General features: G+C 37.3%; 1 protein-coding gene and 1 long non-coding RNA gene across 3 annotated transcripts in view; one reads left to right on the plus strand and one right to left on the minus strand.

Moving 5' to 3' along the window:
• Nucleotides 1–329: 329 nt before the first annotated feature.
• Nucleotides 330–13,730, minus strand: LOC140620397 (oxygen-regulated protein 1). The gene is made up of 3 exons (XM_072804608.1): nucleotides 13,110–13,730; nucleotides 11,635–11,806; nucleotides 330–9,444 (listed from the first exon to the last, which is right to left on the minus strand). The coding sequence occupies exons 1-3, from the start codon at nucleotides 13,728–13,730 to the stop codon at nucleotides 3,812–3,814; spliced, it is 6,426 nt and encodes a 2,141-aa protein (XP_072660709.1). The 3' UTR covers nucleotides 330–3,811.
• The window catches only part of LOC140620401 (uncharacterized), a 35,268-nt gene continuing 32,997 nt past the window's right edge, over nucleotides 13,350–15,620 (plus strand). For both annotated transcript variants that reach the window (XR_012020192.1, XR_012020193.1), the window contains exon 1: nucleotides 13,350–13,507. This is a non-coding gene — a long non-coding RNA (uncharacterized lncRNA). The remainder of the gene's footprint in view (nucleotides 13,508–15,620) is intronic.

Consider the following 15,620-nt stretch of genomic DNA (forward strand, 5'->3'; position numbering starts at 1 on the left):
TAGAAAAACTGGTGGTTGCCAGAGAACAAGGGGCAAAGGGACGGGCAGAATGAGTGAAGGAGAGTGGTAGGTACAGGCTTCCAGTTACAGAATTAATAAGTCACAAGACAGAAAGGTACAGCATAGGGAATATAGTCAATGGTATTATAATAGCATTGCATGGTGACAGATGGTAGCTACATTTGTAGTAAGCAAAGTATAATGTTGTCAAATCACTATGTTGTAAACCTGAAACTAATGTCACGTTGTGTGTTAACTGTGTTAACTATATCTCAATTTTTAAGGGTAAAAAAAATTAAATTGTAAATAAAAACAAAACAGCCAAAATGTATTAAATGCTAAACAAAACAGCTAAAATGTATTAAGCACAGTGTGCCAAGTTTTGTGCTAATACCTTTTCCATCATACTCTTAAGTGACCCTCTCACAACAATCTTATAAGGCAGCTTAAAATTATTTTACAGATAAGACCTTTAACGTGGTAGCCCCATTTTACAGATGAGAAAACTAACAAAATGAGTGGTACAAACATGAAACATTGCTTTGATATCTCAGTTTAAACCTTGAAAATAGGACACATATTTTGTCACTGAAAAGTTGATATAAAATATCTGAAAACCATGGAAAAAATCACCCCTACCCACAAACTAAAGATTCATTAACTTAGTTTCAACTGGACTTAGGACTTTGGGTTATCCCGATGCTCCAAATTCAGCTTTTCTTGTAATCAACTCTGATGATTATTGAAGATCTTGCACTTTTCTTAGTAACTCCTCTACTTTTGAACTTCAGCTCCTTGCTACAAACAGACTATTTCCTCTGAGTCCTGATATGACATCTGGGTTTAAGATTTGTGGGGAGGGGTGCTTGTACAATTTGGTCTTTAGTTTTCTTTGAAGCAGAAGCAAACTGCCCAGGGACTGTCTCAGTCCTTGATGCACTCCCTTTAGCCATGCAAGCCTCTTTCTGAGTTCAGCGACTGAGCTTCCAGGAAAGCATAGCGCAGCTGACATCTTGTGGGCATAAACAATAATTACATCATTTCACCTAGATTCCAAGATTCTGAACTTGGCTACATTATCCAGAACACAATAGGCTCAGATCCCATCCTCAACCTCGGACACTTCACCTTTAAATCTGTGCAAAATTCTTAAATTTCTTCTGAAGTTTCATTTAGTCTTCTTTCACAGTGTTACAAGATATGTTTTTAATATAAGTCTGGTGAAAATTTTTTAAAATTCATTTTAATGTTTAAAAGAAAAAATCACTTTCACAGATGTTTTTAATGACTGAAATATTGCTTCAAAAAATACAAAAAAAAACTCAGCTCTACCTCTTAGCATCTTTTCATATCCCCCTATATGTATCAATTTGAAGATAACAAGGCATAAAGAAAAAGCATTTCTTAACCATTCAACACATTTACTAGGTGCTTACCATGTCCCAAGCAATATGCTAGAACCAGGATAGAAACATGATAGACGATGTGGATCCAAATCTCAGAATATAATGCATATGAACCCATTCATCTCAAATAGTACATTACACAGTCATGCATTACTAATTCACATGTCACTCTCAATTCTATTCCCAATATCATCTGGGCCACCTACTAGTGTTATTGCATTAATATAACATTTGTAGTATAATTGGTAAAAACCATATACTACATCCCATATTTTCCTAAAAGCTCCTGGCTGATGTGATTTCCCCAATCTCCTTGATTCACCTAAATATCATTCTCTTTCCAAATTAATTTCCTTCTCTGGAGAGAGCACTGATTTTACATATATATGGATAAGGGACAGAGGAAGAAGGGGAAAGAGAATTTTATGCAGGCTCCACGCTCAGCATAGAGCCTGATCAGGGTTCCATTTCACAACCCTGAGATCATTATCTGAGCCAAAATTAAGAGTCAGACACTTAACAGACTGAGCCATGCAGATGCCAATTTTTTAAACATTTTACCACTTTTTCCTCACATTAAAAAAATAAAGGTGTAATAAAAATAGCTTTGATTTTCAAGCACAAAGGTCTGGGTTCAAATTCTGACATGATACTGTGCACCACTGATGAAAGTGCTTTACCTCCCTTACTCTAGGTTCTGTCACCTATAAAAAGGGAGTATAGCAAAGCCAAACTCAGTGTCTTTATGAGGAAAGATTACACGTAATCAATCTGTAAGACTACCATAGACCCTACTATAAAATAGGCACAAAATTAACATTAATTATCCATCTTCTATTATTTCTCCACAATTTTAGCCCTTTTATTTGAACAAAATTCTCATTGGTCATTACAGAAGCTTACATAACATAGCAATCTCTACTTTTCAATGAGAAAATCCTATCACTTAATGTAGAAAAAGCATACTCTACATAGAGATAGGCTTCATCTGGTGAAATAAATAGCAACTCATAGTTTTTTATGAATTTATGCCTCATGCAGAGCTGAAACCAAAGGTATTTTTTATGTAATTACTTACCTTTAGTTACTCAATGCCAAATTTAAGTTATTTTAGCACCTCCGTATGTGGCTCAAAAACACCATTAATTGTTCTACTTTGAGGCAGTTCCACACAAGAAACATAGATTTCAATGTTTTATTTTTTTTTATTTTTTTTTTATTTCAATGTTTTATAAAACTTGTTTCTAGGGAATCCTGGATGGCTGAGTGGTTGAGTGTCCGCATTTGGCCCAGGGCATGATCCTGGAGTCCCTGGATCGGGTCCCATGTCGGGCTCCCTGCATGGAGCCTGCCTCTCTCTACGTCCCTCTATGTCTCTCATGAATAAATGAATAAAATCTTTTTAAAACAAATGTGTTTCTGTACTATCATATAGTCATGAAGTGAAAGGAATCTTAAAAGGTTCCCTGGATAATCCCAAGCAAAATACCTCAAGTATTCAAAAGAGGCAATTTATAGTCTAATCAAATTTATTTATCCTTCTAGGCAACGTGTTTTTATATCTAATTGCAGTTGAAACATTAAAAAATGTCAAGTTTCTCTTCATAGCAGTTCTTTTCCAATTTTGAGAATTTTAAATTTTAAATTTTCTTTCCCAAGTTAAAACATTCCAGCTCCTTTTGCTTCCCTGAGCTGCCCTAAGTTTTTCCTCTTTTTTATTCTGACCTATTTGGATTTCTTACCATTTTACTACTGTTTAAAAGATTATATTTTCTAGGCAAAGTACTAGAGAGACAGCTTAGTAGTAAAGCATTTTTTTTTAATTGTGAAAAGAACTGGTGAATCCTGTCCTCTGGAAATGCTTGTGAGTTCATTAGACGTTCTGAGGAAACCAGATTCAACACATGTGGAACAAGAAATAGGAGATTGTTGTGAGATCTTACCTTCATGCCTTTATTAAATCAGCAGTTAAAATTAATAAATGAAGTACACTTTGAGACTATGTCTATTCTATTTATTCATCAATATATTTTATTCACCAATACACATTTTGCACTAAAGTAAACAACATAAAAGGAGAGAAAAAATATCTAATTCCTGTCCTTAGGGCTTTTGTGATGTCCTGAAAGAAGAATCAGTTCTAGGAAGTTACATATGTTCAGGGAAAAACAAACACAAAAATTTCAAAAATAATACAATAAAAACTGAGTCTCTAATTTTTGGAAAAATGAACAGCAGAATAATGAAAGTCAAATCAGATTATCCAAGTGCAAGCTTCTAGAATAAGCTCATTTTAAAGAAGTGGGAAATTTTTAAAGGTTATCTCGTCTATGCCCATTCTAGATGTTTCATCTCATTATGAGGAAAAAATGTATTGATTTTAAAAGTCTGTGCTGATATTAAAATTATAAATCTTCATCATTGCTTTCAAGATCAAATTGGCTTTCCTCTTCCCAAATAAAAAGATTTTCATCCTCAAATACATAAAATATTTCTACTGTATTTCTGTTACTAATATTTAAGGATGTTTCAACTTGGTAAAATAGGCAAGTCTGACCATGCATTTCAAAAAAGAAGTCACTACATTCTCTTACTACTTGGTTGAGATTTGTTCTTGAGTTCTGAAATCTGCTATTCAAGAAATTATTATTCTCATCAACTACTTCAAAGATTTCATTTGTCTGATTAATGGAGTCACGTGTATCTGAATTCCTATTATCCACAATCAACAATGATGTGTGCAAGAAATTCACACAAAACTTTTTCTTTAAATATAATTGAAATTTCTTTAAATTATTTTCTTCCTCTAAGCCCAATGAACTAATTCCTTTTAAATTTCTTAATTTTCTTTTATCCATCAAGTCAAATGTATCATCAAAGGCATTATCAATAAATGCTTTTCTACCATTTGCTTTATTGTTAGCATCTCTAAATATGGTTTTGTTTGATGGTAGTAAATATGGATGTACTTTCATCCATAAATGGAGGCCCAAGAAATTTTCAATATCAGAATTTTTGCAATATGCAAATCCTCGGTCTTCCTCATTTATAGGCTGGATGATAACAGTTAGTATTGGGCAATGCTGTCCACAGATAGCATAGAGTTTATCCAGAGAGTCGCCTTCCTGAAGTGCACCATGAATTGCATTATTAACAGGCAAAGGTTGATTTTTAATAGTATCATCAGAGACAGGATGAACTTTGTTACCAGCAGATGTAAAGCCATGAGTTACTGATGTGCATACTCTTTCTGATTTATGATTAGCCTTCTCCTCTGCATGATGAACTGGTATTCTCTCCCTGGCACAAGTTTTATTTTGAACATCTAGCAAATCCTCACAAAAAGGCTCAGAATCACTACAATGAGGCATATTAAAATAACTGCATTTCAGTTCAAGGGGTTGACTCAATTCCTCCAATTCTGAAGAGGACAGCTCAGCCATGGTTGGGTCTGGGGCCAAATTTCCGAAATGGGAATATGGTACTTCATTGTCATTATTAAGTAGAGTATCCACTGATATGGTGTCTGCATTGCCATATAAGCCTGAATTTTCAGGAGATGATATTCTTAACAAATGATTTTCTTTCAAGAGCCACTTTCCTTTATCAATCAGTACTCCTTCTTCTATGTCTCTGATGATTCTGTTATGATCGTTTTGTTTTGTACCATGTCCTAAAATGTCTCCTCCATGATAATTGGCCCTCACATCATTAAAGTCACATTTATCTTGTCCTTCTTCTAGAAATTTCTGCAACATAGATGAATTACTAGAGAGCTGTTCAGAAGAGCCAAATGACTGACCTTCAGAATCATAAAGATCTACTTTCCTAGCACACTGAAATTCAACAGAATTATAAGGACAAACCTGAGATCTGTGTATAGACCCAGAAAAAAAAGATGGTTTAATAATTTCCCCTTTACTGTAAAGTTTTTCTATTGTCCTTTTAACAAATCCTTTATTATAGTCCTTGTCTTGAACAATTTCCTCACAACTGCCATTGGGGCCATCACTGGATGTTTTATATGGCTGCTCATTCTCACTGCTTGGTCTAAATTCAGACCAATCAGAAGTCACTGGTCCTATGAAGTCATTTTTAAAATCAAGAGAGGACTCTGAATAACTTCCAATTTCCACGCTTTTCACCATCATTTTTACTCTCATTTTAGTTTCTCCTTCATTGAGGTCCTTTTCAGTATTTTGCTTAGAATCATAGCAAAACACTAAAGATGGTGGTGTTGCCAGCCTCCTTCGGATTGCCTCGCAAATTATACCATTTCTTTCTTCTTCTTCTGTAATGTTCCTTCTGGAGCCATCGATCAATTGCAAATTTTTACTAGCCTCTAACTCTTTTTGGATCAATTCTTCAGCGGCCTGCTCTCTTGCATTTACCTTCATATGAAAGGTATCAGTGTCCTGGTTTTCTAATTCTTCAAAAGATTCCAATTCTGAAATGTTTCTTTCACTTGATGTCATGCTATTGGTTATTGAGCCTGGTTCTTCAGAAGTCTTGGAGTCTTCCTTATCAGAGGATGTATATGCATTTTTACCCTGAAATGTCTTTAATGAATAATTTTTCAATTCAGCTACAGAACTACGTTCCTTATCAAATTCTGGTTCAGTTTCATTTATGGGAAAGCTAGAGTAGCTTAAATTGCTGATATTCTGGTCTGATACCAATATATTAAAGCTATGTTTACACCCAGGGTCTGCCAAAACATTTAGATCTTTCTGAACTTTATTTATTCTTTCTAATTCTTCAGTCAATTCCAAATTATCAGTACATGTGTTTTCTTTAAAAATTAAAAAATCACTGGTGTTACAGATTTTGTTGGGAATGTAGGCCTCATCAATTGGGCAAGTTGCCTTACGACTATGGTTTTCTTCATGAGCACAAGCCCTGTGGGAAGATAGAGCATCAGTAAGTGAACAGACCTCTCCTTGGAAACAAGCCTTATTCATGGGGGTCTGATCAACAGTACAGCCATCACTAGGGCAAAAAATGTCACTGAGGTTACAAGTCTCTTTTGGAGGACAGGTCTTATTCACAATGCACATCTGACATGAACAAGTCAACTCTGAAACACAGGCTTCAGGGCCACAGTGCTCACTGGCAGAGTGGCCTCCACCTGAAGAGATTTTCTGTGTTTTTTCATTTTCAACGCACTTAGGAACTCTATGAAGGTTGGGTGTGGAACAATTTGCAGAAAGTCCTACTGGAACCATGTCTTGTTCTTTCTCAGTGAGTCCAAAGTGATTTGTGGTTGATTCCACTAAATTGGCAACAGCAGCCTTCAAATCATCAGCTTCCTCTGTGATGGCAGTATGCCTTAGGACCTCCAATAATCCAAGTATTTCTGAAGCTCTGTTGGTAGTCTTGTGAGCATCACCTTGACAGAAGCTATTTATACTTCCTTTTAAGGTTAGTACCAGAAGCCAAGCTAGAAGAACATTAGTATAAGACTTACATATTGGGGAAGAGAAGGGAATATCTGCAAGTGAACCTGGCATTTGAGTAATTCCATTCTGAGTCTTATGAATACTAGGAACTAAAGCTTGCAGTTGGCGAAGCAATAAGATTGGTAAAGGGTCTTTTGAAGTGTCTTCTTCTGTAAGATCTACTTGAATGGCAGCTTCTACGCTGTGCCTTTTTGTAGCTACATTTATCTCTTGGTAAACAAGGCTTATCTCTGGTCCTAATTTTTCAGCACATACCTGGATTTTAGTATTATGATCATCAATAGCTGACTGTGACAAAGCACAATTTTCATGCAAGGGAAGCAAGCAAGCATCATTCAGAGATTCAACCTGGTTCTCACAGAGATCTTTAGAAAGTTCTTCACTGTTAACTTTGTCAAAAAATTTACCTACCTTTTTACCTAGATTTTCTGTCAAACTGGCATTTTTAGTTATATACTTGTTACTTTCTCTAGCAAAATTATTTCCTTCTCCAGAACTTGTGTGGGACTTAGTTCCTGCAAAACCATTGTTGTTACAACTTACCACACTCCTATCCTTTTTGTATATTGGAGCTGATTTTCTAGATTGCAAAGCTGAATGTGGATTTGTGTTCTGCAACCATCTCTGTATATAATTTTGAACTGAATGATGGCTAATAGCCTCAGGAAAAACAGCTTTTTTCAAAGAACCTAAGGAATTTGCCCTGGTTGTAACTTGTTGTTTACTTACAGTAGTACTTGATTTTAACTTATCCCCTTTTTGTTTCTTCTGAGTTTTTAAAGTTATGTGTGAATTATTAACTTTTGAAACTAAATTTTTCTTAGTAATTCCTCCCAAATACCAAGATGCTATTTCTGCTTGGCCCTGTGGTCCACAAAAATCACTGGGTCTTTGCTCAAGGAAGTTAAACATAGGAAATAAATTTTGATCTTCAAAATTATTTTTGCAATACCTAAAGTCATTATGGGGAAATACTTTATCTCCTTGACCAATTTCTCTTTTTGTAGGTCCTCCTAAACTTACTTTGGTTAGTGGTCTGGATTTTCTTTTAGCTAAAAGTCCTTGAAACTTCTTAGGATTCTGAAGAGTATTTAATTTATTTACATGGAAATTCTTGGAATTTACAGGATTGAGATCACTTTGGGAACAATAATTTGATTCAATTACCGTATCACTTACATGGAGGTCTTCCTCACAAACTACTCCTCCTTTAAGGGAACCATCTGAACCCTCCAATATGATTTCCTGTGCAATTCTACGTCCTGTGTTTATTCTCTTATTCTTACTAAGAATTCCTTTGGTTGCAATCTTCCGGATCTGATGCCTAGAATTTATCACTTGTTGCTGAGATTTCATCTTCTTTTTGCTGGCAACAGATAACGAAGTCTGCTTTTCATTTGCTGGAAATTTTGTTAAATCACACTGAGCAAATTCATTAATTAGTCTGTCAATTCTTGTGGTAACAGTGGAAGACTCTACCAAAGCTGGGATCTCAGAAACAGTTTTGTCAATTCCAGAGTCATTACTTAAAGAATGAGTCGTATCTGCTAAAATAGGGCTGAATCTATCCCTGGTCCTACTATAAGGCCTTAAGATTTTGATATTAGTTTTGTTGTCTGATGTTAAACTATCAACTATAACTTCCCCCACAATTGAGTTTTCTGATATAGTCTGCGGCGAGCCATTATTATGAGACATCTCTAACATCTTCTGATTTGTAATTTCTACACCAGCACGTATTGCACCTGACTTGAGCAACCTGCTCTCCTTTTTCCTTTCTAAAGATGACTCCATCTGCTCATTGTTATTGATCTGAACAAGCAGTGGTTTGTTAGATACTGATGACATTTTACTGCAAGAATGTGTGAACATGTGATACTCAGATTTGTTTTCCCCATCTTCCCTTGCTTCACTATAGGAAAATTGTCTAATCATTTCCTCTTCAACTTCCGTTTCAGAAACCAAGGTCACACTCCCTCTCACAGATTTTTGTCTCACTCTCTTTGGTCCAGGTGTAGGGGGCCTATAAAAATGATGCTTTGCTTGATCCTGAGTCCCCTGGACAGTGTTTGTGTCCATAGCACCATTCTCCCAACTAACAGAAGTGCAAGTTTCAGTCTCTTGATCTGTTATTCGAGTGTTTATTTCCTCTGTCAAACTGACCTCTTGATTATTGTCTTTCTCCAGAGATGAGACATCTGCAGACAATGAGCATGCCGCAATCTTTAAATGAGATGACTGATCATCTGTTCTTCCTGGAAAACAGCCTACCTCACACTTTTCATTGTTATGAGAAAGACTAGCTCTACTGACAGTGGTCCACTTTATGGTTTCCTCCTCTTTTATCTTAAATCGAACTTTCATCTCAACTGTCATGGTGCCATCTTGATTAAAAATAATTGATTTCTCAATATCATCTTCAGAAGGGTATATCAGTAAATTCCGAGAATCATTTTTTTCCAAGGCCAAGTAATTTTCAGAAGCAAAAGAATGGTCTGAGTAGCAATCATTATTATGCATTTTGCCAGAAGAAACAGAATAAATCTGGGACCTTGGGCTTGAAGGCACATGTGTGCTCACTTTCAAGATTTTAAGAGTTAAAAGATGTCCCATGTCAAAATGCAGAAGACAGAGAAGTTATAAATATCCAATAGAAGAGGCAGCAAAGAAAGAAAAGAAAAAAATTAAGTTATTGGTAAGAAAAATACCATATTTTCTAAATTTCATAGTAAGATTTTTTTTGAATACACTGTAAGTCTTTATTACAAACCAAACCTTCCTCACATTGATGCTAGGCAGCCCTAAATGCATGGATGTTTTATTTTCCAAATATCATCAGTAAATCAGCTGGTTTGAACTTGCAACACATTCTTCTGTAGAAACAATATTGTAAATCATGGTTTGTTTCAGAAACTTGTCTGAAAAACCCTATTGAAACTATAATGCAGCTCTATATCTGAAGTTAAAATCATACATAGTAAGATTATTAATATGTTTCTCACCTCTTATTCATTGGTTACTTAAATTCACTATAACATCTGGTACATTTCTACAAGCTACTCTCAAAAAGAAAACCTATAATCCTACTTTAATAATGAGATTCATAGAATTTTAATGAGTTTAATTAGGCAGTTTTAAGAAGGAAATTATAAAGTAGAAACTGACAAGGATTCTAGCAAAAATAAAGATTTTTGTGGAATTTTGTTTTGTTGTTTTGTTTACCAGTACTGAAACTGGAGTCTAAGTGCTGCTTACCTATGCAAACAAAGCAAATAATATAATTCAGTTATATTCATTTTCCTGCCTGTGCAAAGCCAAGAGAGACATCTATAGCATTATGAAAGCTAAAACATTTTTAGAATTTAAAAACATTAATTGAGTAATAATTACTAATTTAGCATTCACTTTGCATAATTAGTACATTTGACATAGGGCACAAAAAAAAACAGCTAGACAACAAGCCAACATATTTAGTTATTTTTTACTGTGTGTCTCTAAAGATAACTTTAGTATTCAAGCTTCTTTAATTCAATCAAACTCTTATTAACAGTTTGTATGGATTTACATATGTTTTGCATCAATCAAATACCTTCAACATTTCAGAGTATAAACCTAAAAATATTTTCTCTTATTTTTGTATGCATTTACCAAAATTGCCAATGAAAATGCCTCACTTAAAATTTTTTAAATTAAAACTTAACAAAACCCTCACATTCCCTAGCACCATCAAAAATCATACTCAGCAGCCCATATCACAAAATAGTAAAATCACCTTAGTAAAATGAGCACAGTGAAATAGTACTACCATACACTTACCAGGTATTTGGCAGCTAATGCCTACAAAATAGAAACATTAAGAGATATCTATTGAATATATCATAACAGAGGAGTTTCACCCTCTTCAGCAGTAAGTAGAGAGATTAATACTACTCAAAGGGTTTATTATTCCACATCTAAATGAAAACCAAAATTTAAGTATAAATGGCAATAAATTCCTTAGCATAGAGCTAAAAAAGTGTGCACAATGAATAGAGATTAAAATATTGAGCACACTGAATAATACAACTAACCATGCCTGCATAGAGAATTTACAGCTTATGCCACAGTTCTGAGCATCAACAAGCCCTCTTTCTCCCCAACCCAAAGGATTATGCTATATTGTGCAGCATTTCCTAAGGAATCATCAACCTAGATTATTATTAACCAGCATGAATGATCACATCAATTTTTTAAATAAAAAATGGATCCAAGGGCTGTGATTTTTACTGGAATAACTTCAGAAAGTGGAGTTGATATGTACTTAAGAGATTTTTAAAAACACAGTCACTCAATCTGCTGCGCTCAGCTATGATGCTGCATGGTACAATCTGGAGAAAACTCTACCAGATGTCACTTACACAAATTCCATAAAGCTCCTCTCCAAATCAAGAAATGCTGGCAATTTTTTTTATCTAGGTATTATATTACACACACACACACACACACACAAATAAAGGCTTACCACATCAACTTAATCACTGACTGATTTGGAAAAATCTAAAAAAAAAAAAATCATACAATCTCTATGACTCTTTTCAACTATACATATAACCAATTTCAGTTTAGAATGTTTTTGATCCTCTCATTTTCTTTCACGTGATGAAGGAAATTGGTCATTTAAGCATAGATTGCTTTGGGTTTTGGGTTTGTTTTTGTTTTTTTGATGTTGTGGTTAAAAACAAAAGAAAAAAAAAACACACAACTCAGGGCTAAAAATTTAAGTGACTTACTCTTTCTGCTTTCTGATCTAGTATTTCCCTTGATGTATACATGATGAGAGGTCCCTGGTAATCTTGCAGAAAGCAAGTACTTCTGGATGTCATAATTTCCTGGTTTAAATGGCTCCCTTCCTGCTGCCACCACAGCTCCAGAGCTCAGGATCACCGCCTGGAGACTGGGAACCTAGAAGAAACCAAAGAGTTAAGGTCCTTATATGAGCAACATGAAGCTTTGTTCTTTCCATACCGTAATTTTTTTAAAGATTTTATGATGTTTGGGAAGCCTGGGTGGCTCAGCAGTTGAGGTCTGCCTTCAGCTCAGGGCGTGATCCCAGAGTTCTGGGATTTAGTCCCCCAGTGGGCTCCCTGCGGGAAGCCTGCTTCTCCCTCTGCTTGTGTCTCTGCCTCTCCGTGTCTCTCATGAATAAATAAATAAAATCTTTAAAATAAAAAAGATTTTATGATTATTTTTTTTAAGTATCTCTACACCCAACGTGGGACTTTGAACTCACAACCCTGATATCAAGAGTGTGGTGGACTGAGCCAGCTATGGCCCCCTTTCCATGTCAACTTTATAGTGAATGGAATCAAAAACCTTCAGGGCTTTACAGAGATATCACCAAGCATTCTTTTTTTTTTTTTTCCTTTTTTAAAGATTTTATTTATTTATGAGGGACAGAGAGAGAGAGAGAGAAAGACACAGGCAGAGGGAGAAGCAGGCTCCATGCAGGGAGCTCGATGTGGGACTCTATCCCGGGTCTCAAGAATCAAGCCCTGGGCTGAAGGCGGCGCTAAACCGCTGAGCCACCTGGGCTGCCCATCACCAAGCATTCTGTAGGCACCAATAATGTATACAAAATTACCAACTATCAAGGTGGGGGTGGTGAGACCAACATCATTACTCGGCCTGTACACTACCTGGTGACCAGTCTTCTGCCATAACTTAAAAAATATTTTTAAAAGTCAGTTCAGCCTCTGCCTTCCCCACCAAAATATCCAGCTGTAGCTAATTTCTACCATGAGCAAGCTGAGAAAGGGCCTGGTGGACAGGCTCACAGCTGCAGGGGGAGCTCTCCTCTGTTCCACCACCTACCTACCTACCCTCACACCAGCAGAGATGGCAGAAAAAAATGCTTTCTCTACCTAACAGTATCACTAGTGGCCACGGCTTTTCAAGAAATATTGTCCTGATAAGATTCTGTGCCAACCCATTATACAACTCGGTGCACAAGGAAGGCAAAAAAGGGGAGGGAGTGTGAGATTAAAAAGAGCCCCTCATGGCAATCGCTTCCTCGGATTCTGACCAGAGAACAGTAGAGCCACCCACACACGTGAGCCGGTACCCTCCCACCAGGGTGGGAACACGAACACACACACACACACACACACACACACACACGTGCACGTGAAGCCTTTCATTCTCCGGGGCCTCCACCCACATCCTACGTGACGCGAGCTCAGACGTGAGAAACGCCCAGAACACTCACCTTCCTTCCATCCGTGGCATACAGCTTGGTCACCGGGAACCGCATAACCTCTGTCAGGTGCTGCAGAAAAGCCTGGAAGCTCTGCGTGACCCTTCTGTTCACAATAACCACGCGCCTTATCTTCGGGTCGCCATTTCTAAAGACCAGAAGCCTTCGCGGGGCGCGTAGCATGCCGGGAGCCCCGGCGGCGCCTATGCTGGTCGGCGGGGAGCGCTGCGCATGCGCACTGATGGCCCGGCTGCTGAGCCACGGTCGCGGGCGCCGGCGGGCCTTGTCGAGGTCGACCGGCTGCACTTTCCTACGGTGGGAGCACAGGTACGACGCGCCGTCCTCCAGCTCCTCCAGGCGTGTGATGCTGTGCCTTCCCCGAGGGGTGCTGATGTTCCTCACCCCGAAAGGTAAAGGCACCTTCCTTGATAAGTTATCGAGCAAAGCATCAAATGTCTTGAAGGAACGCGGGTTGACCACCACCTTGACCCCGCCAAACTGTGGGTCTCCGCTCTTGTAGAAGCTGATTTTTTTGGCCACAACAGGATGCATGACACTCAGGTGGCGAGGAGGACCTTGACCTTCAAAAGACCGATGAATCATGGAAACACTAGTGGAAGAAGTTTCGCTCATTTTGGCTGCGAAGGGGGGGGGGGGGGGTGAGGATAATTATTCATCTCCGCAATGACGGCACCATAAAGAATACATGATAATGTAAATGCAATCTGATTATAGTTGTAGGTATCTTGGCTATTCCTAGCATTTCATTCATTCATTATTCCTGCCTATTTTGAAAGGGAACTTTAAGGGGCTTACAATAAAAAAAATAGAAACAATAAGGATATTTATAATTTGAAGATAAAAACAAACTAAAGACACGAATAAAGGTGTCATTAAATAAATTATGGTATATACACCCATGCCCTAGGAAGCTATGCAACCATTAAACATTACTTTAGAAGTCTATATTTATCAGCATAGAAAAATGATCATAAGAAAAAGGCAGTTTATAAAATACATATACCATGCCATTGCCAGCATATACATATTTATTATGCTAGTGGAAAAAAAATCCAGAAACACATATAGCCCTAATGTTGACGGTAATTATCACTGACTGGCAGAACTATGGATAAATACTTGTTTCTCATACATTGCTAAATTTTGCAAATCCTAAAAACTAAATAGGTATTATTGGACAATTAAAAAATAACAAAAGAGACACACATCAAAAGCCATCCAATGAGAAAAGAGTTTTGCAGTTGATCCCTTTAGTTCTGCATGTCCTGCCAGTGAAGGAAAAAAGGGGGAGACAGGAAAAGTTTATCCAGTTCGAATTGTTGGGTAGAACGAAATGAGTTCATCTGGAAGAAAATGTTTTCTGACATTAAATTCTAGAACAAATATATTATGTAAATCCTTAAATAAAGGCCATATTAAACTAATGTAAAATGTTTCCATTACAGATTATTAAAAATGCAGGTAGGGGCACCTGGGTGGCTCAGTGGTTAAGTGTCTGCCTTTGGCTCAGGTTGTGATCCTGGAATCCTGGGATCCAATCCCGCATTAGGCTCTTCGCAGGGAGCCTTCTTCTCCCTCTGCCAATGTCTGCCTCCCTCTGTCTCTCATGAATAAGTAAGTTAAATCTTTTTTAAAACATTCAGGTACACTGTTGGGGGCACTTGACGGAATGAGCACTGGGTGTTATGCTATATGTTGACAAATTGAACTCCAATATAAAAATATACCAAAAAAACGCAGGTAGATTATGCACCATTAATCCTTCTTTGGGAATCATTTCATTAAATATTTCGAATGAATGATAGCATTGCTATGAGCTATTGAAAGTGGAGGTACTGTTCCCATTGGTGGTTCTAAAGTTAAAACTTCAGGGCACCTGGGTAGCTCAGTGGGCTAAGTAAGCATCTGCCTTCAGCTCACTTAATGATCCCAGGGTCCTGGGATCAATCCCCACATCATGCTCTCTGCTCAGTGGGGAGCCTGCTTCTTCCTCTGCCTTTCCCCCTCCTTGTGCTCTCTCTCTGTCAAATAAATAAATTAAATCTTTTTAAAAATAATTAAATTAAAACTTCAGGAGGGGGACGCCTGGGTGGCTCAGCAGTTGAGCGTCTGCCTTCCGTTCCAGGCATGATCCCTGGATACAGGATCGAGTCCCACATCGGGCTCCTTGTGGGGAGCCTGCTTCTCCCTCTGCCTGTGTCTCTGCCTCTCTCTCTGTCTCTCATGAATAAATAAATAAAATCTTAAAAAAAAAAAAAAACTATTTCAGGAGGGAATTTAAGAGCCATTTTCAGCCACTCAGGTTTTTCCCCCCTACTTCATAAGTGAAACCAGAGTCTGACAAGTGACCAGCTCATGGAAAGGTTTGTCTGGTTCTGGATTCACTTCTCATTTGTAGCATACTGTGACTATTTTCTACTATATTTAAGTTGATGTAATTATTAGTGTCTTTTGATAGAGTAAAAATGCCCTGCAGCCTTAAGCACAAATTGAACAAACTAA

The sequence above is a fragment of the Canis lupus genome, chromosome 28 (assembly GCF_048164855.1).
Source record: "Canis lupus baileyi chromosome 28, mCanLup2.hap1, whole genome shotgun sequence".
NCBI classification, from domain to species: Eukaryota; Metazoa; Chordata; class Mammalia; order Carnivora; family Canidae; genus Canis; species Canis lupus.